Genomic DNA, 26,475 nt, shown 5'->3' on the forward strand with positions numbered 1-26,475 from the left:
ATTTAGTCCATTTTCAAGAGTCTCCATAGTCTTTAATTTCAGCATTATTCAACAGTCTGAGTGTAAAATCTCATCTGAGATCCAAGGCAAACTCAGCTGTGAGAGTAAAGATAAAAAGCAAGTTACATATATCCAATATGTAATGGCACAGAATAAATGTTTCCATTCCAAAAGAAAGATATAGGGGCATAGAATGAAGGGATGGACTAAAGCAAGATCAAAATTCAGCTGGGTGAATGAGTCCTGTAGCTCCACATCCAGCATTTAGGGCATATGTTATGGTGATGGTTTCTCCAAAGAGCTGTGTAGCTATACTCCTACAGTTTCACTGTTGGCAGCCCACATAGCCTCTCTCTTGGCTTATCTGCTCTCTTCTTGCAGCTTTCCTTCACAAATTCCTTAGTTACTGGCATTTCTTAATCTTGGGGATCTCCGGCTTCCTTCATGCATCATCCCCAGGCACCCCACAGAAACTCCAACCTTGCTACACTTTGCCTGCCCTCCCACGCCTTCCTTTAAAATCTCAGTAGAAAGCCTACATAACTCCAGAATCCTGCATTCCTGCAGAACCAGCACCATGTGGTTTATACAGGGTCTGCCACCATCTCAAGCAGTAGGGGTGTGTTTTGGGGGTATATATTTCGTCCCTGGTGAACAGAGCTTGGTCTCTCTGCTTCCTGGTTGCCATATCCCGAGCTACCTTCCCCAACCATGTACTTCCATCTTGATCTCAGAACTATGGAGCCAGCCAACCTTGGCCTGAAACGTGAGCCAAAATAAACTCTTTCTCTTCTCTGTTGTTCTTGTTAGGTTCTTTGGTCACAGCAATGAAAGAGCTAGCTAAAAAGAGATTGGTTAAGAAAACCCTGCAGATTTATTCTAGAGGTACGGCACTCCCTTTTCCAAATGATACTTTTTCAACTATGAAATCTTGGCAGCAAGCAAGACTTTTATAGTCATTTGATATTTTCTTCTGCTGCAAATTCACATTGTAAAGAACAAACTACTACAACTAACAAATTATGCCAGAATACTAACATGTGCCTGGTTTGTTTTAACAATCTCATGGACCAAACTTTCCAAGTGGGAGAGAAAAAAAAAAAGTCAATTTCTGCTGAGCTACTGAAATCAATGGGCTATCATGTGGACTTTGCTTTCTGTTAGTATTAGATGCTCTTTGGTTTGTACCAGTGGGAAGAATAAGGTTTTTTCATTTGCTTTTTGTTTTTACAATGCTGGGGAATCCAACCTGAGGTCTGAGGGCCTCACTTATGCTAGACAAGTTCGCTACTACTGAACTACATCCCTAGCCCTATATTGTTTTCCATCTGAAGAAAATACAGATAAACCTTAACTATAAAAAGTATTTACCTGCTGGGCGTGGTGGTACACACTTGTAATCTCAGCAACTCAGGAGGCTGAAGCAAGAGGATCACAAGTTCAAAGCCAACCTCAGCAATCTAGTGAGGTCCTAAGCAATTTAATAAGACTTTTGTCTCAAAAATTAAAAAAAATAATAATAATAATAATTAAAGGGCTGGTTAAAGTGCCCCTGAGTTCCATACCTGGTACCAAAAAAAAAAGTGTTTACCTTTCTTAAAATCGACAAATATATTCCATATCACCCTTTCTATTGATCTTTGAAATCTTGCCCTAATAAGACATTTTGCCCTCTTCTAAGGAAATATCCTTGCTGCCCTTCGTACTGCAGGACATAAACATGGACTTTGCATATTGTCACTTTATGGCATGGGTTAGAATATGGGTATTTAAGGGACCATTTTTTGAGATTGTTTTGAAGTATAAAATATATATCCACTGGGTACACAAATCTTGTCCTGTTTAATGACTGTTAAACAAAGAACACATCCATGTTAACTGCCACTCAGATCATGATTATAGGAAGTTTATTTATGTCTGATTCTATTTATTACCCACCACAAAACTGACCACTATACTTCTGTCATTATATATTAGTATTTTGCATCTATGTTCATGAGATACTGACCTGTAATTAATTTTATTTTCTTGTAATGCCTTTGCCCAGTTTTGTTATTATAATTAATTTGACCTTATAAAATTATTTGTTTACTTTTCCTTATTCTCTAAAAGTTTATATATGTTTGGTGTTAATTTCTTTCTGGAATGTTAGAAAAATCAAAAGTGTAGTCATCTGGGTTTGAAATTTTCCTTGTGCCATTTTTTTTTATTATGGCATTATAATTATACATAGTAGCTGGATTCATCTGGACAAAATCATACCTGCTTGGAATGTGACTCACTCCATTTCAGTCCATGTTTCTTCTTACCCACGCCCAGTCCACTGATTCTCCCCTTGATCATCCATTTATCCATCCTTAATTGGTGCTTTACACACACACAAACACACAGGTGAAATTTCCTGTGGTATATTTACATATGCATATAACATGGTTTTGTTAAATTCATTCCACATTTCCTCTGCTTTCCTGTCCCTCTTCTCTACCTCTTGATCTTCTAGTCTGATAACCTTCCCTATATGATATCTGATCCCCCCTGCTTCTTTCCCTTATTTTTTCCTATCTTCTACATGAGAGAAAACATTCAACCCTTGAATTTCTAAGTGTGGCTTGTTTCACTTAACCTGATGTTCTCTAGTTCCATTCATTTACTAGCAAATGCCATAATTTCATTCTTTATGGATGCATAAAACTTCATTGTTTATATATATATCACATTTTCTTAATCCACTCATATATTGTTGGGCATCTGGGCTGATTCCATATTTGGCTATTAATGACTGTGCTGCTGTAGACATTGAAGTGGCTTTATCACTATAGTATGCTGATTTTAGTTCTTTTGGATAAATACCAAGGAGTGGGATAGTTGGGTCATCTGGTGGTTCCATTCCTAGTTTTCTGAGAAGTCTCCACACTGCTTTCTAGAGTGAGTGAACTAATTTGCTGTCCCACCAACAATGTGTGAGTATACCTTTTCTCTTACATCCTTGCCAGCACTTATTATTATTTGTATTTTTTTTCAGATTAAGAAAGGTTTTATTTTTCAGACCAAAAATATAGCATTAACATACATGCAAATGCCAGTGAAAGAGTTTACTAAAAAAGAAAACCACACACAGATGTCAACTAACAATAGAACCACTGAAGAATGACCACTGTTGTACTGCTGTGGTGACAGAAGTACAACATGTACTTTTCTAAGAAGTTGTTTTGTGTTTGTATCCATGTGGAAATGCATGACAAACGTGAAGCAAGGTGAAATAGCAGGTAGTCAAAATTTAAGCCCCTTTTTTCCACTCTATTGTGCTTTCAAGAATTAAACTAGGGGCTGGGGATGTGGCTCAAGTGGTAGCGCACTCGCCTGGCATGCGTGCAGCCCGGGTTCGATCCTCAGCACCACATACAAACAAAGATGTTGTGTCCGCTGAAAACTAAAAAATAAATATTAAAAAATTCTCTCTCTCTCTCTCTCTCTCATCTCTCTCTCTCTCAAAAAAATCAGTCCTAATATGGGCTGAGAAAAAAATAATTTAAAAAATTAAACTAATTGGTAGGTCACTTTAAAAAGAACTTTAATATCAAAGAACTTTTACAAAAACCTAAAATAGACTCAAGGTCATGAGGAAAGTTGTACAGGGTGGTGGGGGGTTGTGTTCTCAAAAGCCAGTTTTCACACAATGGCAGGCACTAAATCTAGTCACGAGTGCTTTCAGTAGAACAGAAGACACTGATATTAATGGAGGCTGGTGTTTTTCATGATGTGCAGGAACTCCTCATTGATATCTCCATCTCCATCTCCATCTCGATCAGCTTCATCAATCATTTCCTGTAGCTCCTCACTAGTCAGGTTCCCGCCCAACTCTTAGGCCACAGCTTTAGATTTTTGAATGATATCTTTCCAAAACTGTCATTATTGAAGAGCTTGAAAGCTTTTAGAATTTCTTCTTTGATATGTTTCTCAAACATTTTCTTGATCATTACAGTCAAAGTCACTAAAATTAATTTTTCCTGTCCTGTCTTTGTCAATTTCACCTATCATTTTCTTGATTTCTTTCTTGGGTTCAAAGCCCAGGCCCTCCCTCATTGCCACCTTTAGTTGCTTAACATTTATGGTCCCAGTTCCCTCAGCATCAAAGAGATCAAAAGCTTCCCAGATTTCCTGCTTCTGCTCTTCAGTAAGCTCTGGCTTAGGACTCATACTTTTTCACTAGGCACTTGATGACATGTTTAACTTCTTAAAATTGGAGGGCACTGCAAACAGATTCTGCTGCAGGGATTGTTACAGCAACTGTGTACACACCTATATGCATTCTTGATAATTGCCATTCTGACTGGAGTCAGATGAAATCTCAAAGTAATTTTTGATTTGTACTTACCTAGTTTCTAGAGATGTTGAACATTTTTTTCACATATTTATTGGCCATTTGTGTTTCTATTTAGGGAAATGTCTAATTCTTTTGCTCATTTATTCATTGGGTTATTTGTTTAGTTGGTGTTAAGTTTGAGTTCTTTATATATTCTAGATATTAATTCTCTGTCAGAGGAGCAGCTGGCAAAGATGTTCTCCCATTCTGTACGCTCTCCACAATCTTAAATAATTTCCTTGGCTGTGCAGAGATTTACTTTTTTTAACTTGATGGCACACCACTTATTGATTTTGGTTTTATTTTTTGAGTTTTAGATGTCTTGTTAAGAAAATCAGTGCCTGCACCAATATGCTGGAGTGTTGACCTTATGTTTTCTTACAGCAGTAGCAAATTTTCTGCCTATGATCCATTTTGATTTGACTTCTGGGCAGGGTGAGGGATAAGGATCTAGTGTCATTCTACACATGGATTTCCAGTTTACCCAACACCATTTGTTAAAAAACATATCTTTTTTCAACATATATTTTTTGGCACTTTTGTCAAGTATCAGCTGGTTATAAGTATATGAGTTTGTTTGTGTCTTCTGTTCTGTTTAGTTTCATTCCATTGTAGTCAAAAAACACATTCTAACCCTGGCATAGTGGTACACACCAGTAATCCCAACTGCTTGAGAGGCTAAGGCAGGAGGGTCACAAGTTCAAAGCCAGCCTCAGCAACTTAATGAGGCCCAAGCAACATAATGAGATTTTGTCTCTGAATGAAATATTTAAAAAGGACTAGGGATGTGGCTCAGTGTTTAAGCACCCCTAGGTTCAATTCTGCTCCTCCCCCAAAAAAACCACTTTCTATGTGATTTCAGTTTTTTGACTATTCATTGTGACTTGCAGGTTGATTTTTGTAAATATTTAATGTACAGGTGAAAAGACTGTGTATTCTACAGTTGTTTCACTTTTTATATCATTAATGATTTTTTGTTGTTGTCTAATTGTTCTACTGAGAAAAGTGTGGTAAGATCTTCAAGTTAGATTATATTTGTCTCCTTTTTTTTTTTTCTTTTGTTACCAGGGATACTTAGCCACTGAACCCCATCCCCATACTTTTCTTTCTTTCTTTTTCTTTTTTTTTTTTTTTTTTGCATTTTGTTTTGAATGAGTCTCACTGAGTTGCTTAGGATCTTGCTAAATTGCTGAAGCTGGCTTTTTTGAATTTGAGATTCTCGTGCCTCAGCCTCCTGAGCCTAAGATGTGCATGATATTAAATTCATTATCCTTTTTTTTTGTTTTGCAAATTTTTCTTGAGATATTTTGAGACTATGTACATACAAATCTAGGATTGTTAAATCATCATAATGGACTGACCCATCATTATGAAATATATTCCTTCATTTTCTATTTCTCTCAGTGCATTTTACCATAAAGTGGAAGTTGCCTGATATTAGCTTTGCAAACCATCTTCCTTTTGGTTGACTTTGCATGGTATGTATTTTGTAATCTTTAACTTCTTTCAATCTGTGTGAAACCTTTTATAGTGTATCTTCATAAGTGATTTTTTAGTGTACTCAGAAATCTTTGTCTTTTAATTGGATTATTTATTCCATTACATATAATTACTGATATTATTTGGTTTAAATATACTATCTTGCTATTTGTTTTCAATTCATGTTCTTTGTTGAGAGAGAGAGAGAGAGAATTTTTTAATATTTATTTTTCAGTTTTTGGCGGACACAACATCTTTATTTTATGTGGTGTTGAGGATCGAACCCAGCACCCCACGCATGCCAAGCGATGGCGTTACCGCTTGAGCCACATCCCCAGCCTTCTTTGTTCTTTATCTGTTTCAACTTTCCCTTTTTAAAAATAAACCAAGTACTTTTTATTATTCCATTCAACCTCATCATCTTGTATCGTTTATCTTTTTATATATTACTGTTTTTATTTTTCTTTAATTGGTTACCCTTAAAATTGCATTTTTCATTCTCAAATTACTGTTTACCACAAACCAGTATTTACACTACTTTCCAAACATTATAAGGAGGATACAGCATTTTAACCACATTCACCCTGCACTGGGTATTACAGTTACTAAAATAATATTATTTTCTTCTGCTCTTTATTCTTTCCTGCAGATTCATATTTCAATCTAGGATCCTTTCTCTGCAGCCTAAAGAACTTCCTACAATATTTTTTCTAGTTCAAGTGTATCATTGACATTGTTTCAGCTATTATTTGTTAGGAAATGTATTTGAACTTTAATTTTGATAGAATTTTTTTTGTGTGTGTTTAGACGTCTAGGTTGACTTTCCCACCCACTCTCAATTTTGTACTTTAATGATATTCTCCCATTGTCTTCTGTCTTCCATAGTTTCAACCGAAAGTTTTGTGTTTTAAAGTCTTATTGTTGGTTCTTTGAAGGTTATATATTTGTTTTCCTAGGCTGCCATAAAGGTTTACCTTTCACTTTAGATTTCAACAATATAATTATAGTGTGTCTATGTGAGCTTGTTGCTGTTTTATTTTGGCATTAATTCTGGTTGGGGTTTGTTGAGTATCTTGAATCTATAGGTTAATGTCTTTCATCAAGGTAATTAATAGTTGAAAAACTATAAGTGTTATGTCTTCAACTATTTCTTCATCTTTTATTTTCACAGGCCAACTCTATGTATGTTGTAGTGTTTAATCCCAGATGTTCATTACCACTCTGTTCTGCTTTTTCTGTATTTTATTCTCTCTAAAATTGTGTTTGATTTTAGAGAGAATACTATCAGATATTGACTTTTCCCAAGTCTCACTAATCCTGGCTTATTCTGATCCTAGTCTACCATTAAACCCATACAACTTTTTGTTTATTTTCTATTTTGTAAATTCCCATTTTATGATGTTTTATAGAATCTAATTTTCTGTTGAAATTCTCTGTATTTTCCTTTGATTTTCTTTACTATATTTATAATAACATCCTTAAAGTTTTAGATTGCTCCCTTGAATATCTGGATCATCTGTTGACTTAATGTCTTTTTTCTCCCCAGTTCTGGGAATTGAACTGAGGGTTTTGCACATGCTAGGCAAGCACTCTACCACTAAGCTACATCTCCAGCTGTAAAACTGAATCCCCCCACACACAGGAAAAGAATTTATATCTTCTATTAATTATATTGAGTAAGGAGCAAATCACCCCCAAAGCAATCAGGATTTGAATTGTTTCACTGCTAGTTTGCAGTTTTACTTAGACTCAGTCTACCTGTTTTCAGATCTTTTGAAGGTGGATACCTTTGTTTCAAGCCCCACCTCTGCAGAGTACAGTATCCTAAATGCATCTTTGGCTCTCTTCTCTGTTGACTCTCTGCTCCTTAGGTAATACCTAGGCTTTGATGGCCTTATTTTTTTATATCTTTATTTTTTAGTTATAGGTGGACACAATACCTTCATTTTATTTTTATGTGGTGCTGAGGATTGAACCCCATGCATGCTAGAGGAGCGCTTTACCTCTGAGCCACAACCCCAGCCCCTGATGGCCTTAATTTCAATCTTTTGCTTTTGGTTTCCAGATCTATATCTCTAGCCTTCATCTCTTCCAGCAGAACACAAAGGGCACATTCCAACAGGTTATTTAAGGAAAGTTTAATAAAGGGAATATATACAAAGGTGTAGGCAGAATTAAGGGAAATTAAAAGATATGGTGAAACTCCCTTGGGATAGCAACAGGTGGAAACTGTTACCACTCCTGGGCCTGAAGGGGCAAAGGGAAGGAGCAGTTACTGGACCTAAATAGAAGTTGTATTGAGCTTATTGCTGTGGTATACACCTATAATCCCAGTGATTCAAGAGGCTTAGGCAGGAGAATTGCAATTTGAGCCTCAGCAAATAAGCAAGACCCTGTTTCAAAATAAAATGAAAAGGGCTGGAAATATGACTCAACGGTAAAGCACTGAGTTCAATCCCCAGGACCAAAAACAAAAGAGTAACTATATTAGTGAGTTGTATCTTTTGGCAGTGAGATCCCACTAACCTATATGACCTTGTAGAGAAGAAGCCAGAGGAATAAATCTTACCCTTATTCCTTTCTTTTATCTGTCAGAACCCTTCCCACTGGGGGAAAAAAAAATTGTCAAGGGTGACAGTTGATGTAGTTCATAAAGGCCACCCTTTGGGACTCAGAAGGGTAAGAGTTGGTCTGGAATGGTCAAATAGAAGCATAATTGGATACAGTAGGGCATGAAGTAGAGTAGAAAGGAGCCTTGTGAACCAGATGCTAAATTCAAGATCATGGAGAAAAGTGACAAAGAAGGGTTAGCAAGTTATAGCAAAATGAGAGTGATGTTAACAGCAAGAGTCAGGATCAGGTTTGTGTTTCATGGAGTACAAGGATGAACAGCATGAATGCCAAGGTAAGCCAGGGAGCAGGAATCTTTATTAAAAGGAAGGTGAAAGACTCAGAAATCCTGATGCAGCGTATTTGGGAGGGGCAAGAGTGCTGTGTAAGTCTTCCTTCTTCTAAAGGCACAAAAGAAGAAGTTGATCAGCTTCTCTTGATTGGTTTTTGATGTTTCAATTATACCATAGCAGGCACAGGCCAGATTATGAAGTTGCTCTTCTGAGATGGAAACATGCCTTTTGAGAAATGGGAACTGTTTCATAACATGTCTGGGCATGTTAAAATGGCTTTTCTTATGATCACCCTGTTGTCAACCTTTATTGTCCCTTACCTTCTCTCAACTGCCTATTCTTTTCTATCTCAGTGGTAGAGTGTTACATGTACATACAACTTCAAAAGGAATATTTTCATGTGAGATTGCAGAATAGCTGTCTGGAACAGGCATTGAGCTGGTGAAATTATATGGACATTAGAAAATGTGGAGGAATAGAAGAATAAATACCATCCATTTGAAAGAAGTACAAATGAAGAACCAGGCATCAGTCAAGGTCAGGTGCCAGTCAAGACCACCACAGAGTAAAGGAAACTTTCAACAATGGTATTTGTTTACTATTGTTTTATAGGGCTACTTGGAAGATAGTAGAAAGGGACAGGAAAACTGAACACAATGGGGATTGAACAGACACTTAATGGTATTCAATTGTTGTTGGTTCTTTGGTACTATTCACCCCACACCAGGGGAAACTGAATCAGTCGGTATTTTTGACTTTAGTAACTAAGGAGTGTGTTGTTAGCAGCATTTAAGATTGAGGAACTAGGAACACACAATTGTTCTTACCCAAAATGTTAATAATATCTCCCATTGATGACTGGAGGGGTTTATTTTTTACATCACTAAGGATTACAGAAACATGGCACTTAGTGTTAGTATCTACTCTTGATGATCCAAGGAGTGCAATGTCACATTACATGTGGCTTATGGTACCTACAGAGGGAAGTGGTGATTGCCTTGGGTAGGGACTCAGCAGTTTGGACTCCATATAGCTGTTGAGGGGAAGATCCCCCTATTAATGGATTATTTTAAAAAAGTAAATAAACTCCCTCACTTGTATCTAAATTTTTAATATTCATTATAAGTAGGGTTAAAGAATAGGCTTGAATTATAGACTGGCTTCTCAGCACCCTAACAAGGAAATATGTATAATCAATGCTATGCAAACCTTGAAATTTTTCTTAGAAACATTTCTAATTGATCTAGTTCATATTGGAGTCATAGGTTAATCAGTGAGTTTTTAAGTGGGAAGGAACCTCAAAGACCACTTTAAATTCAATGTCATGGTTCTCAGTACTTCAGTGTAGAAATACAAAGTGTACTTTGATTTTTGACATTAATGCTATGCAAATAAATGACTGAATACTTGAAATTTGATTTTAACTACAATTATAACCTTTAGAGATAAATTTAAAAATGGACCAAAGTGTAACTAAGTAAAATGGGCAACTGGTTACTTCAACTCCCAAAGCATTTATAAGGAAAATTTTTTACTTTGCAACTTTCAGTCTTAGAGAAAAGACTTCATCATCTTATAAGTGATGCGACTTTCTGGGTAACTGACATCTTCAAAGAATTTGACTGGACTCTCCTTTTCTTGAAAATGAATAGACATTTTCTTGCTCTCCACACTCATGAGCTTCACGGACAGTGGGCCCAAGTTTACAAAATCCTATGGTGAAGAAACACAAGAGGAGTGGTTATCTAGCAAGTTAATGTTGAAAGATTATGTTTTCTATGTTATAGTTGGCCTTTAACTGGCAGATTCCATAGCCCTCTGCATTATTACCTGAATGCTGTGTAACACATGAAATATGAAATCCATTATATAAAAAGAAAACTCAATAAAAAACACTTTGTAAGTTTATATGCCAGGTAGGGCATAGTAGGTAAGTATCCTAAAAAGCAAAAGCAAGGCTGGTTTCTTGTCTCATAGGGAATTGAGGTAGGTGGGATACTGGCTAGAGGGGAAATCCACTGCAGGCTTTTAATTGGAAAAAGAGTGTTGGCCCTATATGCATAGCCCTCAACTGGCTAGGATATAGCCACAACAAACTTTTCTGTATTATTCAAGAACCAAGGGGAAGTTTCTGCAAATAATATTTTAAATATCCTAATATTGGACAACTTTTCACATTCTTCACTGTTTTCCTGGGATATTTGGATAAATATAAATAAATTTATATTTTAATAATATTTATTTATATTTATTTATAATATTATAAATATAATATAAATATAAATATAATATAATATAAATATAATATAATATAAATATAAATAAATAATAATATTTATTTATATTTATTAAATATAAATATATTTATATTTTCATATAAATAAAACCACATTTTGCCAAATTGGTCTAAGATGTCAATAAGCAGAATTAGAAAACTAGTTTGTATAACATTCCATAGCTAACCCCAAACTCGGTTGAACCAGCTCAGGTACTAGCCAACATTCTTTCCTCTTGGAAACCTCCCAACCCGTAACCCTTGCTTTTGAATTCCTTTAACACTTCAGCAAACCTTTCCTGAGTGTCCATGTATCCAGTGCTGGGTTGCAATAACAAGCACATAGACCCGTCAGAGACACAGATACAGGAGATACATTTCCTCTCGTGTGGTAATTGTTGGTATTCTTATTTGTCTTCTATGAACCTCTAAGCAATTTGGGGGTTGTGCCTACTATACAGGCATCTTTGAGACTTTATTTTCCTGTTCTCCCGCTTAAATTTCCAAGCATTTAACAAGTACCTGGCATGAAATGAGGTTCTCAATATTTATTTGAATTAAGGTTGAATGAAAAAAAGAAAGCAGTGTTTATTTCTCAAAAATGAGTAGAGTTGTATTTAGTTTTCAAAATATATAATTATAGAGCTAAGATAAATGTAAGATAGGAGGTCTACATGTTGCATACAGTGGCCGTGGCAGTTTGTATGTACCACAAACTCATGAACAGTAAGAATGCCTTTGGGGCTGGGGTTGTAGCTCAGTGATTGAGTGCTTCCCTCGCATATGTGAGGCACTGGGTTTGATCTGCACCACACATTAAAAAATAAATAAATAAAAGATATTGTATCTATCTATAACTAAAAATATATATTGCAAAAAAATTTAAAAGAATGCCTTTGGAATTCTTTTTTGCCCCCCTATGCTGGGGATTGAGCCCAGGACCTTGTGCATAGTAGGTAAGCACTACCACTGAGCCATATCGCCAGCCACAAGCCCCAATTTGGGGATTGTATAGACAATTGTCCTCTAGCCTGAGATCATCATGATATACCAGAGTTCATGATTTCAAGGTCCACATGGAGAAATTTGAATGGTAGACTAAAACATTAATCTTTTTGATGGTGCTGGGAATCAAACCTAGGACCTAAAGCATGTGAGGCAAGTATTCTACCACCAAGCTGTTTCCTAAGCCCCTGAATTTTAGTCTTTAAATGATCACTTGATGGTAGCAGGACTGAATTGTAATTACTTAAAATAATGATTTATTTCATTTCTTCTGCTTTTATGCATCCTTCTTTCTCCTACCAGACTTTAAATTCCAGAAGAACTTTTAAATTTTTGGTGGGACCAAGGAGGAAAATAGCAACAAATGAACATGGGGGTAACCAGAATATACCAAAAAGAGAACTTCAAATAAAAAGCCTTTATAATCTAGGCTTCAACTGATGGTATATGTGAAAGTTTGTGCTTTCCAAAGATGCCTAATATATGTCCTACCCTACATGCTGTTCCTACAATGTGATGGTAACCCTCCCCCATGAAGATGTAACAGCTATGTTCCTTCTCCTTGATTGGAACATACATCAAGCAATAGAATATGATGGAAATGATAGTATAGGATTTTCAAGGCTAAGTCATATAAAACATTGCAGGTTTTATCTTATGCTCACTGTAGGAGAAACCAAACATCATAACAAAGGGATACTCGCACCCACTGGAGAGGCCCTTATTCAGAGGAACTAAGATGCCCAGTATATCCAGCATCAACTTGTCAGCCATGTAAGTAATCCACCTCAGAAATGGATACTTCAGCCCTACCAACCCTTCAGCTTACTGTAGCCCTAGCTGACCATGTACAACTGCCCAAGGGCCCAAGTGAGAATTATCCAGAAATGTACTTCCTGAATTCCTAACCAACAGAAACCCCAAAAGAGAATAAATATAGTTTTAAACTGGTAGGTTTGGGAATAATTCATTATGCAACATTAGATAACTTACATTGTATTCTAGTAATGGAAGTCTATAAATGAATATATGTAAGCAAGTTGGCCAAGGGTAGGAGCAAAAATAATATCCGATGAGAAATGTGAATGATGGGCCAGTTAGTAAGAATTGCAAACAGGATTCATTATACATGGTTTAAGTTAATTTTCTCAGTTAATAAAACAGCTTTCTCCTAGTAGTCAAAGTTGTGTTCTCATGAATCTTACCTTGAAATCCCGCTCATCTTCATATAGTAAATATTTCACATGAGAGTCTCCAAACTCTGTGCATAAGGTGTCCTCTTCCCTTATCTTTAGATGCTGGTCATCTCTGATACTATCTTCATGACTGAGATGGAGAAGACTGCTCCCAAATGATGAGCTCAGCATGTCTCCACTTTCTGTGGGTTGCTTTTTTGTCTTGTCTTCTAGGATGAATGCAAATAAATTACTTTATTTGACAAAAGCAAAATTATGACAAAGCAATACATCCTTTGTCACATTTTTAATTTGAAAGAGATTTGAGGATTATAAATGGAAAAATTATGGATTAAAGTAAGGTAGGGCATTTTAAGGAACTCTTAAATTGTAATCCCTTCTGTTAGCTAATAAGTTACAGTGATCATTTGGAAATCTGTAGGTTGGCTAAATTGGGAACTATGTCAATGTAGGTAATACCCCCTCACTGTTCATTACCATCTATTTAAGTCATTATGAAACATGGTGAATTTGATTAGAAAGTGCCATGAGAGAGAGGAGACAGATTAGTTCAAGCATTACAAGGAGAGAAATCCAGAGGAGCTGGCCTGTATCTATTCCCTGAATAGCTCTTTTTTGTGTGTAAGTTGCTGCCTATAATATATGCTTAATAGCTATTTATCTAATTAAAAGAAAAACATGTAAACACCATTGTGACAAAATAATACCTATAAATGGTTCTGCAAATTCCAAAGGCTTTTCTTCAGGTGACAATTCCTGCCCAGTTGCTTGAGTAAGATACAGTCGCCTAAAAGAATAAACAAGAAAAACAGTCTTTCAGTCAGTAAATATTGTATTATGTGCTCACTAGTATCCATTTCTTTCCTGGGTGCTGGAGACACACATAAAATAAACAGAGGTATAGGGCACAGTGGGTGATATATAGTCCTACAGTATTTTAGAATAATTGTTTGTACCAAGATGGGTCATTGGCATAGTGTGAGAATGCTGGCGAGCAGAAAGACTGAAACAGCATCTGAGTTAGCCTTAGGGGATAGGGAAGGTTTCCTGGAGGAGATAAAACCTCAGCTGAGTCTTGAAGAACCGGAAGTTCACCAGGGAAGAGCTGGGAGTGAGGGAAGAGCATTCTAAGATAGGGAAATAGCATATTTAAAGTTTCAGAAAAAAGAATAAACATGACACCAGTTAGGTTGCTGTTGTTGTAATTCAGGTGAGGAATGACAGTGGCCTGAATGGGATGGATTTGAGATGAAGAGAACCATTAGAACCCAAGATGCCATCTAGGTCCCGGCTTTCCCTGAGTTACATGTTTTGGCTACAAGCCCAGCGAATTGAACTATCAAGTGTTGCTGCCCTATAGTGGTACAGAAGTGACAATAAAAATAATTGTTAAGAGAGAGAAGCTATATTTATAAAGGTTATGATATTTAGTAAGGTCTTAATTATTTGAAATGGTAAAGTCAGGAAACAATTCTATAGCCTCAGACATATCTGCCTATAGGTCGGAGCCAAATGTGAAATCAATCTACTAAATTGTCTTTATGTTTTAAATATGTACACATTGTATGTAACAGTATTTGCTGGGGCCATAAGTGTCTGGATGACACTTTATTTATGTTCTTTAATTGAAAGCCCCTAATTTAAGGGATTTACTTTAGTTGCTGTGATGTAAGCATAAGGGATTTGCACATCTGCCAGGGTCTCATTGCCTCATGCTCTTTTCAAGCAAATCTCATGGAAATGCCATATAGAGCTTTCAAGGAATCATATTTTCTTATTGGAAATTCAGGGGGCATTCTGAAAAGGAGAGCACAGAGAGGTGCAGCAGCATATGCTCATCAATTCATTGATTTCATCTTTTCCAACTTAGAAGCAAGAATTCCATGTTTCTCACTAAAGAAAACAAATCCCTAATACATTGGTGAACAATGTGGATTATACTAAAGATTTTCATGGAGAAGACAGAGAATAGGGTTAAATTGTACATTACACAGCAAAAAAAGTTAATGAAAATCCACATTAAATGTTTCACATCTGAACTTTTAACGTAGGTCAATGGTAGAGCACTTGGCCTAGCATGTGCAAAGAAAGCCCTGGGTTTGAGCTCCAGCACTGAAAAAAAAACAAGAAAAGAAAACATATCCCTTTCTGTCCTTGCCAAGTCCTCTGTGGTCAATGAAAGAATTCTGTCTGTTATGATTATTACTAACTTCATATCAATGTCAGCACCAAATCAAATATACTAAACTAGGTTTACTGAAGCAGAAAAGTGGAGCTGGCCATTTAGAAGGTAGCTCCCTCCTAAGGTTGGCCAATTCAGAAAACAGGAAAGTTGACAACAGGTCTAACAGTGGTTAGAAGCCACACACTTGCAATAGATGGCAGAGATTAGACCTGATCACAAAGAAGGCAGCAAGCAGCAGCAGCAAAGGATTAAAGGAAGGACAGGAATATTGAGCTAAGAGACCTGATTACAGAAGCATTGCCTACTGGAGAGCAGACAGGCACTATTTACCCCTTAGGGGCTCTCCAGGGCATCAGTGCAAGAGACTGGAAGTACTAATCAATTCATTCAGCCTCACCATCTACATCATCTACATTGGTATCTGCTCTTCCAGGAGCAGCAAACAATTGTGGAAGGGAGGCAGGTGGCTTCTTCTCTATCTTCTCCTATACAGCTTTCAGCCTTTAAAGGAATTACACTATCTCCCAATTTCTTTAATCTTATATCCATATACCCATAGCTTAGCCCGGAAAATAAGGAACCCACAACTTGCCTGTATCTACCTTTCTTGGAACACAATAGGAAGTTTGTAATAACAAATATTTCATCATGTATCAGATGGTATTTTTTCCATGTCACACAGCATTGGGAAATACTTGGGAGAAAATTTTTTCTTGGCTTTCCTATTGTATTCAGCTTAATGTCAAATTCCTAGATCTAAATATTTATTTCCCATACTCACACATGTACACCCATTTATGTGATTTTCCCTCTCTTCCTAAAAATGCTACAATTCAGATTACTTCTTGTTTCTGACTATCCAAATAATAAAAGAATAAAAGTTACTTTTGATTTTAATTTCATATTCCAGGGTCTCTTTTTTTGGTCAGGTAAGAAAAATTGCTAACTTAAAACACTAACTATATATATTATATACATACATACATACATACATACATATATATATTTGGTTTCTCTGGTACAAGAACAAATGTGACTTGGAATGCTAGTCTGTTTTCTTCACTTCCAAAGTAGTTTGACTATTTTGTCAGAGGAAATAATTCTGAGATAACCAGAAGGCCAGAACACTTCCAAAAAGCTTCGAGAAAGTTGGTTTTCCCCTCACCCCTCTCTGTGCTAACCCTACACCTCATACATTTTCTGCTGCTCTGTTTAATTCTACCTTTAATTCTTGACCATTTTTGTGGCTGTGTAGGCTTCTGAAGGTTGACAGTTGTGATATTCATGGTTGTGTTATTGTGACTATAATGCATTGGTAGAAAAAATAAGTCAAAGTTTACACTGTACCAATCAATGGTCAATAGTGATAATCCTATACCCTCATTGTGGCCATTTTGTGAGTTCTTCTCTTTTTGATTATTGCAATCTGACTGAAGCACTGAAAGTTAAAATTATCTTTTAAAAAAACAGAACTTTTTTACAGATGACAAATGTTTACCAAATGTTTACTTTCTAGATATGATAATGACTTTCACCTGGGTATTTTAAGATCCACAAGTCTACAGTTGAACAGTTGATCAATAAGCACCAAATTTTCTTCTTCCAGTTCTTGAATAATATTTTCTAATTCTTCAACTTCCTTCCTGTGAATTGCAATCTGTTGTCAGAAGAAGAGAATGGGTATTGGTACTTATTGATTTAGATCTATAAGGACTTCTATAGTAAATTTAATTCCTGAAAGTGCATGTGCCCAAGGAGTAGCTCTATCAGGTATTATTTATTGCTGGGTTTGCTTTATCCTTCCTCTGTAAGAAGGAATAGGTAGGACTCTTTTCTAGATCATTATCAGAAACTGTTTCATTGTTAGGTAGCTCTTACAGGAAGCAGAATTTGTTCTTTTCTTCCTTTAGAAATACTGCTGAATTTATATAAGAGCTAGAGGCAGAGATTAATAAGAAAAGAAGACTAGATGAAAATCTATCTAAGGGTAATTATAAACAATACAATGAAAACACTGGAGGGAAATGCTATATTATAGTATTAAAAAAAAAAGATGAAGAAGCACAGACCTTTCTATTAGACCCCATAAAACAATTATGTTCTAAGTGCTGGGGTAGTTCTGGAAAATGGCAGGTAGATGAAATACTATTTGTTAATTCATTCATTCAATTTTTTATATGCCTACTATGTGCCAAAAACAATATTATGCTTTGGAAACAAATGAACAACAAGATAACAATAGCTTTCTTAGGATCTCTTAGCCTAGTGAGAAAATGGAGATAAAAATAAAAATCAATGTGATAAAACCATAATGGAAGCTGTCCTGCTGCTGTGGGAGGAAAGAGAGATGAACACTATTTCTGTCAGGTGTCCAGATAGGGAGAATTCATAGAAGAGATAATATCTAATCCCGATCTTGAAAGCCGAGTAGAGATCCCTCTAGGCAGATGCAAGAAGTTGCTTTCTAGGTAGAAGGAACAACATATGCAAAGACACAGTTATTTTGATGTGGATACATGCAAAGTGGCAGCAGAGAGAAGCAGGAGAGGAAGTGGACAATCAGGGTCAAATAAAGCTATTGAGCCTGGGTTTTATCCTCTAGGTGATGGCAGGTAATGCTAGACACACCAAGCTTAGTTAATGTTTACTGAAGAAATAAAATATGAATAAAAGTTGGCAGTTCTGTTGATTGAGTTTTCATCAGTCCTTAAGAAGTATATTTTGGTAAATTTTGACTAAAGAAGGCTTGATAATGGTAAGAATATATCAAGGAGTGTTATTAGATAGAACCCCCAACTCACATCTCTGCCACTGAAAGCAGTTTGAGCAATATAGAAGAAGACCTATAGCAATATAAGTCTTCATGGGGAAGGATCAGAAAGATAGAAGAATTAGAACTAAGAGTATACAATAGAAAGTGGTAGGCTGATGAGGATAGTAGGAGGACAAATAGGAGACAGTAATGCAAGTTTGAGGGAATGAGTCGAAACAATGAAGGTGCAGAATTTAGATTCACTATTTCTTGTCAAAAGTTGCAGAGAATAGAACTCAGATGAGTACATGGAAGAAAATAACTAACACATTCTGCTTTGTCACTGGCATCTAATTGTATTTTAAAATCTTGAAGCATTTGATATATTTCCACATGCATAGTTCTATCACTCAAGTCATTTATTAAATATATAAAATCTTGTGTAGACAAGATTCTGAGCTATAAGTAGAAAGATACAAAGGTGAGTAAGTCATGTCTCCTTCCCTCAAGACAGTTTATAATCCCATAAACAAAATCACGAATAGTTATAAAGTAATACCAGTGTCACAGAAAAGGCTCAAACACTGTTGGTGGCTTTGAGTTAAAAAGAAAAACATATGTTATTTCCTGCATAAAACAATTTAGCAAAATCATTTAAATTCATAATACAAAATTACAAAGCCAGAGGTTGGTATTCAAGGATCTCATATGTTGAGAAATAATTAACTTGATTATAAGCTTGAATGCATTAAGGAGAAGTTTATGATTTTCAAATGTCAAAGAATAAGAAACAAATTAGAGTTAGAGGTTGTAAGCTGAGAAAAATACTAGAACATTTGGAAATGTTTGACCTAAGGGCTTGGCATGTTTGGGAGGTAACACACATAGTTCTTGGTCTCTTTCCAAAGTTGGGAATGAGATCCTTTTTGGAGAGTTACATCCAGCTTTTCAGGCTAAAGATATCCACAATATCATCTTCCCCTTTAAAGTTCTCAGTAATGTTCTCATCAATTGCTGTCTCCCTCTCTGCCTTTTAAAATATTAGGAAAATTTAAACTGGTTCCTCTTCACAGTCATATAAGTACCTTTAGATTTCTGGGATAAGACAGTAAAAAGGAGGAAAAAGTGAAATACTACTTGTCCCCAAATACCTAAGAAATGTAAATAGAAATTAGAAATCAAGAAAGATAATTTAGTTAAAATTATTATATAAGTCAGGGACCTAGAAGATCTACTTAAGCTGATGTCTCTTCATACTTGACATTCTGATTGCTAACTTCCTAGAATTCCTCTGTCTCGTTTCTCTGGCTTTTCATTTGTTAAATTAGTCAAAGTTGTTAGAAAATTCCAATTCTCATTTTCCTCTTAAGTATGTTAAATAAAGGAAGATAATGAAAATTGTGCAATAGAGCATCTCTGTATCCTTCTCAGAGATCTAAGGTTTTGGTTATTGTTGGAAAAATAGTTAACTGGAAAAATGTTTCCAGAAGTTCCATTATTAAATATCCTTTGTTACTCATTCTAAACTTTCCTCAAAGAAATTTACATACATTTTGTTCTGTTTCCAATTTTTAATTCTTATGATAATATTTATAACTGGAAATAGTTTTCATTAATCTTTTGAATAAATTTAATAATACTAAAATGAGTAATTATTGAACTAATGAGAAATTAAATCTATTGAATTGTCTTATAATGATTTGTCCTTTATTACCAACCTCTTTTTGTTGGTGATTCAATTAAACTTGATATTTTTCTCTTTTATTTCCATTGAATTTTGAAAAGGAAAAAATATTTAAAAAGTAAAACAAAATTTGTGACTTTAGCAGAAAGAGCCAAGGCACCAATCCTTTCTTATCAAATATAAATTTTGTAGTAATTTTCCCTAAGCCTAAAATCTATAACATCTTATGAGTTGCATAATTATTATTATAGGATCATGCTGTTATATTTTAAAAAAATTGTAAGAACTAAATTTATCCCTAATATATTCTTTAATTATTAAGCCCACCTTGATTTATTTTTAAATTATTGATACCTTGCTTTAAACTGGAGAGTTATCCTGATGAGTTTTTGGGGATAGTATGAATTTCTATACACCACAATTTTATCTTTGTTTTATTTACTTACTTACTTGGTTACTAGGGATTGAACCACTGGATTACATCCCTAGTCCTTTTTATTTTTTATTTTGAAACATGATCTTGCTAAGTTCCCCAGGATGTTCTTGAACTTGGTTCAATCTAAACCAATCTCCTGCCTCGGCTTTCTGAGTAGCTAGGATTAGGCATGTGCCCGCACACCTGACTCACCATGACTTTATAAAGGAATTTTAAAGATAGGTGTAAGTACTATAGAAAGCATATAAATTGTTTTAATTCCTTGTTTCCTAGACTCACTAACTACCTGGTGAAATAGAGGATAAGGAAAAGGAAAGAGGAGAAGCTGACAGATGGTAGAAAAGGAAACATAGAAAAAGAAAATTTAAGGATGAATTTAGTAAGTCCTGCCATGGGTATGTTGAATTTGAAAGGCCTTTGGAATATCTACCTGGGAATATTTGGCAGACAAATACAAATGTGGGTTCAGAGCTGAGAGTACACATAAGTTAGTGCTGAAGATATACATTCAAGAATCACGAAAGATTAGCTCACTAAAACCTGTGTGTAGTTTGAAGTGAATTTTCTCAAAAAGTACTGATTTTGGTTTTATAGACAATTAAACACAGGCTTGGTGGTTACCTTGTATGTAAAGGAAATTTCAGGGAACAGAAGGGCTAATGAAGCCCAAGTTACCACCATCTCCAGAATCCAGAAACACTCAGGCTGTTCAAGAGTTCAGTGAATCTGTTACCCACAAGGTAGAGTCTAACCTGACTATATGCAAAGCAGGGCCTGACTGATTTCTGGAGAATATGCTTCCTGGCACCTCTGAACTGACTAGAGAACCTGTAATGGAGTGTTTTTAAGCAGAAGACTGACACAATCAGGTTTATGTTTTAGAAAGGTATCTCTAGGGTAGTGTGAAGAAGAAAGGGGAAGTGTCTAGTCCAGAGGGAAGAAAATCAGGTAAGATGCAATTGAAAGATCTGTGTAAAAGATAATGGATCTGTACTAGGGCAATGGAAAAAAAGGAAAGGCGAGGTGGTCACAAACCTGACCTGCTGGAATGAAGAGGCATTCTGCATATGGGAAGAGAAGAGGACATTTCTAAGGCACTCCCAAGTTTCTGGCTTGGGTAACTGGATAATGGTGGGATCCTCAACAAGGACAGATAGTATGAAGAGGGTGTTTGTGGCAAGGGGGAAGATGAATTCAATTTAGAGATTGGAGATGTCTGTGATACATTTAGGTGGAGTTGCACAGCTGGTTGTGGATAATGTGATTTTGGGGCCTAGAAGTGAGAACAGTTTCAATCTGGATGCTTTTTAGGCCTGCAGAACAATTATCTCAAACATTTCTTCTGTGGTGTACTGTGAATTACATTGTTTCCTGTTTTTCTCTTGCTTAGCTTACAGTCTAGTTTTGCCGAAGTACATTGTTTAAGTAAATTCCTGAGGAAGATTGAGAAATAAATATTTTGAGCTCTTGCATTTCTGAAAACAGCTTTATTTTGCCCTTATCTAGCTTAGCTGAGTATAGAATACCAATTTGAAAATGATTTTCCATCTGCACTTTGCCACTGAAAAATCAAATGCCATTTGGTTCTTATTCCTTTGCAGTTAATTTCCTCTCCACCCCTTCAACCTTCTGCCAGAAACCTTTAGGATTTTCCTTTTGTTCTTGATGTTCTGAAAACTCTTGTCCTTTTCAGCACCCAGAAAATTTCTATTATTTCATTCACAATTTTCTTTCCTTTACTTTTTTATTTCTGGAATCGGTCCTTGGATATTGTACATCTTACATTAGTACTCTATGTCTTATCCACCACCGTTTTTCTTTTTCTTTTTTCTTTTTTTTTGCTATTGGGAATTGAACCCAGGGGCATTAACTACTGAGCAACATTCTCAGTCCCCTTTCATTTTTTGAGACAGGGTTGTGCTAAGTTGCTTAGGACCTCTATAAGTTGCTGAGGCTGCTCTTGAACTTGCAATCTTCCTACCTCAGCCTCCCAGTTGCTGGGACTACAGGTATGCACCATTGCACCTGGTTTGTCTTTCCTGTTATGAAAGATTGTTCTGTTTCCTACTTTATATTTGATTATTTTTGTCTTAAAGTATCTCATTTTCTAAATAAAATACATTATCAGATTTTTTTTAAGAGTAAAAAAAGATCTTTTTATTCCTTGAATTTTTTTCTACCTTTCTCAGGGACAGTTTTTATTGTTTGTGTTCTACTTTGTTAATGTTAGTTCATTTGGTTCTTCTCGTCTGTTGTGTTGGTTGTATTCATATGCTTAAAGGTCCTTGGTTGTTTATTCATATTTAAGAAAGGTTTGGGGGAATGAAGTGGATGTTCTCTATCACTGTGTTTTGAAGTCTGTTTTCATAACAGATTTTTCCTCTGAATGGGAGCATGGACTCAGGACTTAGTTTATGGAACATCAGGGTAGGTGGACTGATAAACTTTATTCTGGGATGAAAGGCAAGAATAGGATATTAGATTGTGAACTTTTTTTTTTTATTCGTTCATGTCTTTTATTAACTTATACACGTTATTTGCCTTCTGGGTTGTTGAAGCAGTAAGTCAGACAGTACCTGCCATAATAAAGTCTGTCAAAGTAGCTGGCCATAAGAACCCAGCACCACCTTCACCCCTGGTGAAGGTGACTTATTTTGCCATTTTCATCCACCTTTCAGTATTTCAGGACAGCCAGCTGAACCTTTCTTCTCTTATGTTTATTATTCTTTTTCTTAGCACCACCACAAAGCCTTAGCCCAAGATGGAGGGTAGACTCCTTCTGAATGTTGTAGTCAGATAAATACACCCATCTTCCATTTGCTTACCAGAAAAGATTAGTTTTTGCTGATTGGGAGGAATTCCTTCCTTATCTTAGATCTTGGCTTTTACATTTTCTATAGTATCCAGTGGTTCAACCTCAAGCATGATGGTCTTCCCCATAAGGGTTTTTATGAAAATCTGCATCTCAGTGGCAATTCCTGGAAAGCTAGATTGCAGACTCTTAAATGCCATGATAGGAAGAATTTTTTGCATAGAAATGTCTAATGTCTACATTAGAAACCTTAGCTGTTTTCAGATAATTCTCAGTGTTCTCAGAGGAGAGCCTTCAGTAGCAGGTCCTGGTGGATGCTTGCTGATGCAGATCATCGTGTAACTCTTGTTTTCTGCTTCAGTTCCCATCCCTACCATTCATAGTACACACAGACTCCAAGCAGAGAATCCCTCAGGTTTCCAGAAGCTGACTGAGTTTTGCACATTCTCTGTAGCACTCTTGTAACATCTGGACCAAATGTTATCTGCCAGTTTTATTCAACATGCTTTCATATCTGCTTTTTGTCTTCCAGACCATTGTTGGAACATCACTTTCGAAAGGATCTTTTTTGTATTTCTATCGTTTTATTTCCTGGACCCTCGGGAAAGACAGGATGTAGTATATCACCTTTTTTAAAATTGTAAATGGACACAATACCTTTTTATTTTATTCATTTATTATTATTTTTTAATGCCATGCTGAGGATTGAACCCACTGCTTCACACATGCCAGGCAAGTGCTCTTACCACTGAGCTACAACTCTAGCCCATATCATCTTAAACCACAACATAAACAATTTACAAAGGTTTTCACATAACTTTTCCTTCATCCAGGATCTCAGCCATGTATGTAATTCATCCTTCAATAATGTGTCTATATTCATTAACATTCTTCATTCAATAGCTAATAAGCACAGATTATTTATCAGGTGCCATAGATAGATAATTGAAAAAACAGCCAGCTCTATTTATTAAGGACACAAATGGGTAAACAGACAATTTCAACATATTTAACAAGAATTCAATAAAACCAAAGAACATTGGGGGAGGATCACTCAAGACTTCCTGAGGGAGTTAAAAATAATTCACAAGGAAATTGGTCATCAAAGTCTGTCCCTATGGGCTGGGGTTGTGGCTTAGCAGTAGAGTGCTCACCTAGCATGTGTGAGGCCCTGGGTTCGATCCTCAGCACCACATAAAAATAAATAAATAAAGATGTCCAACTACAACTTAAAAAAAAAAAATGCCTGTCCCTACAGGAAGAGTTAGTGTTTTCTAGGTAGATGAAAGTAAGGAGGTAATAGAGATAAGGGCAGAGGGACCAGCATGCACAATGTAAGGAAAACAGGACAGTACCTCAAAACACAGAATTATCCATCTCGAAATGTCAACAGTGTGGAGATTGAGAGATTCTGCTCTAGAAATCATCACATGACCACATCCAGAAAGAGCACTCCTGCTTGTAGCACTGATATAGGGAGACAGGTGGACAACTGAGTCTAAGGCAGCACACCTGGTTTCAGTAATTTCTATATGTTCTTAAGAAATGTGAAAAGGCCTAAAGATCAGGTTGAGTGAGGTATAGATGCTGCATTCTACAGGATCATCTTGAACAAAAAAAAAAGGCTGAGCTATAGGTTTTGTGCCAGCCCAGTCCACTTCAGAAGTCACCAGTGCAGACAGAGGACCAGAGCAGTTCCTTCCCAGCAGGCAGGCAGGGGGAGCAAGGATCCAAAGGAAATCCCACAGATCTAAATTTTTTTCAGCAGTGTACCCACAAAAGGTCATGTATGGCCTTCTTTCCCATACATCCAGGGATCTTCTTGGAGAAGATCAGAGGGAAGAAAGAAAATCTAAAAAATTGAACACTTGTCTAAAGGAAACCACATCATCCAAAAAGGTGATTTAAATCAGAAGTCAGAATGCACCCAGGAGGAGACATGAAGAAACTATACAGATTTGAGTATACTGTGTGAATTGTAGCCCCCAAATTACTTCTGGTTATTACTGAGACTATGGTATTTGTTGAATAGCAACTTACTAAAAAGATTAGAATTTCACTTGATCTCAAATTCCATGCTTTTCCCATGACTTCATTTTACAATTAAATGTCATCTCCAGTTCAACAACAACAACAACAACAAAAAATAAATAAATAAATAAAGGAAAGAAAGAAAAAACTGTTTTGATGTATTCTACTCACCTCTTTTTTCAGCCAATCATTCTCCCAGATCTCTCGATAACTGTTTTTATCAATTAACTTTACAGCATTCTAAAAGAAAGTTTATGTTAACCAAGAGTTGCCATGTGATGATTCAGAGTTTTACCCAACGATGTCACACAGTCAGTCTAACTGATCATTCATTTTAAATTATATTTTGTAAAGGATTTTTAGGAACATGTGAGAACTTTTGGTTCAGTCATTTGTTCTTATCCTATTGTATTTTTGTTTTTGTTGATTTACATTGTCTGCTACAGGTGATTTGGAGAAATGAACAGTGTGTGGCTGTCATTCATACTCCACATTTGAGATAGCTAACTTGCAGTGATCAAACACTCCATAGTCAGATATAATCCAATATATAGCAAAAGCATAAGTAAATGACACTTCTATATTTTTAATTAGAACAATTTCTACATGAGTAGTAACAATATACACATTTATAAACCTAATAACACTTAGTTTTAGGGATACTGGCTATTAGCTTGTCTCCTGAGAAAGATTTTGTGTAAAGAAACAGGAAAAGTCTTACTTCATCAGTACATTCATAAAATGCAATTTTTTTCAAATACTTGGATTTTAAATTTCACCTGCAAAAATTTTATAATGGATGACACTGTATTTCTTTGTAAGATGATTTTAAATGAAGATCATGATATAAATTCAATATTCAGTAACTGAAGGTCAGAATCAAAAGAAGAGTTTTTGTTTTTGTTTTTTTTGTACTGGAGATTGAACCCAGAGGTGCTCTGCCACTGAGCCACATCGCCAGTTCCCGTCCTCACCACGTTTTCTTTGAGATAGTCTCACTAAGTTGCTTAGGCTGGCCCCACGCTTATGATTCTCCTATTTCAACCTCCCAACTCTCACTGGGATAAGATGAGAAATTAAGAAAAATATTCTACAAAAAAGAAAAGAGAAAGATAGTCTAGATCATAAATATGGATAAAAATAGTTTAAAGGTATGTGAAGGGTAAGTTTTTCTGCTGTCTTTAGAGATGAAATATTTTCAATTAAAAAATCATTAAATCATGCTTATTAAATATGCCCTAGGAACCAGGAACTTTTATATTCCTATTATGATTCTAATTTCCTCCAATGTAAAATTTCATTTGAACAAAAGCAGGAAGTAGCTCTTGAGGTCAGATGACTAACAAGTTAATTC

The 26,475-nt window shown here is 35.8% G+C and overlaps 1 protein-coding gene and 2 pseudogenes across 1 annotated transcript in view; all 3 read right to left on the minus strand.

The window, feature by feature from the left end:
- Positions 1–3,667: 3,667 nt before the first annotated feature.
- On the minus strand, positions 3,668–4,823 carry LOC107156673 (annotated as a pseudogene).
- Positions 4,824–9,181: 4,358 nt separating this feature from the next.
- Positions 9,182–26,475, minus strand: part of Ccdc83 (coiled-coil domain containing 83) — a 44,945-nt gene continuing 27,651 nt past the window's right edge. The window contains exons 6-10 of the mRNA XM_015477345.2: positions 25,293–25,361; positions 16,942–17,063; positions 13,929–14,008; positions 13,231–13,430; positions 9,182–10,458 (exon numbers count right to left, since the gene is read on the minus strand). Of these exons, the coding sequence (XP_015332831.1) occupies positions 10,297–10,458; positions 13,231–13,430; positions 13,929–14,008; positions 16,942–17,063; positions 25,293–25,361 (633 nt within the window). The 3' untranslated portion in view covers positions 9,182–10,296. The remainder of the gene's footprint in view (positions 10,459–13,230; positions 13,431–13,928; positions 14,009–16,941; positions 17,064–25,292; positions 25,362–26,475) is intronic.
- On the minus strand, positions 22,812–23,242 carry LOC125611996 (annotated as a pseudogene).

Source organism: Marmota marmota, unplaced genomic scaffold (assembly GCF_001458135.2).
Source record: "Marmota marmota marmota unplaced genomic scaffold, marMar, whole genome shotgun sequence".
NCBI lineage: Eukaryota > Metazoa > Chordata > Mammalia > Rodentia > Sciuridae > Marmota > Marmota marmota.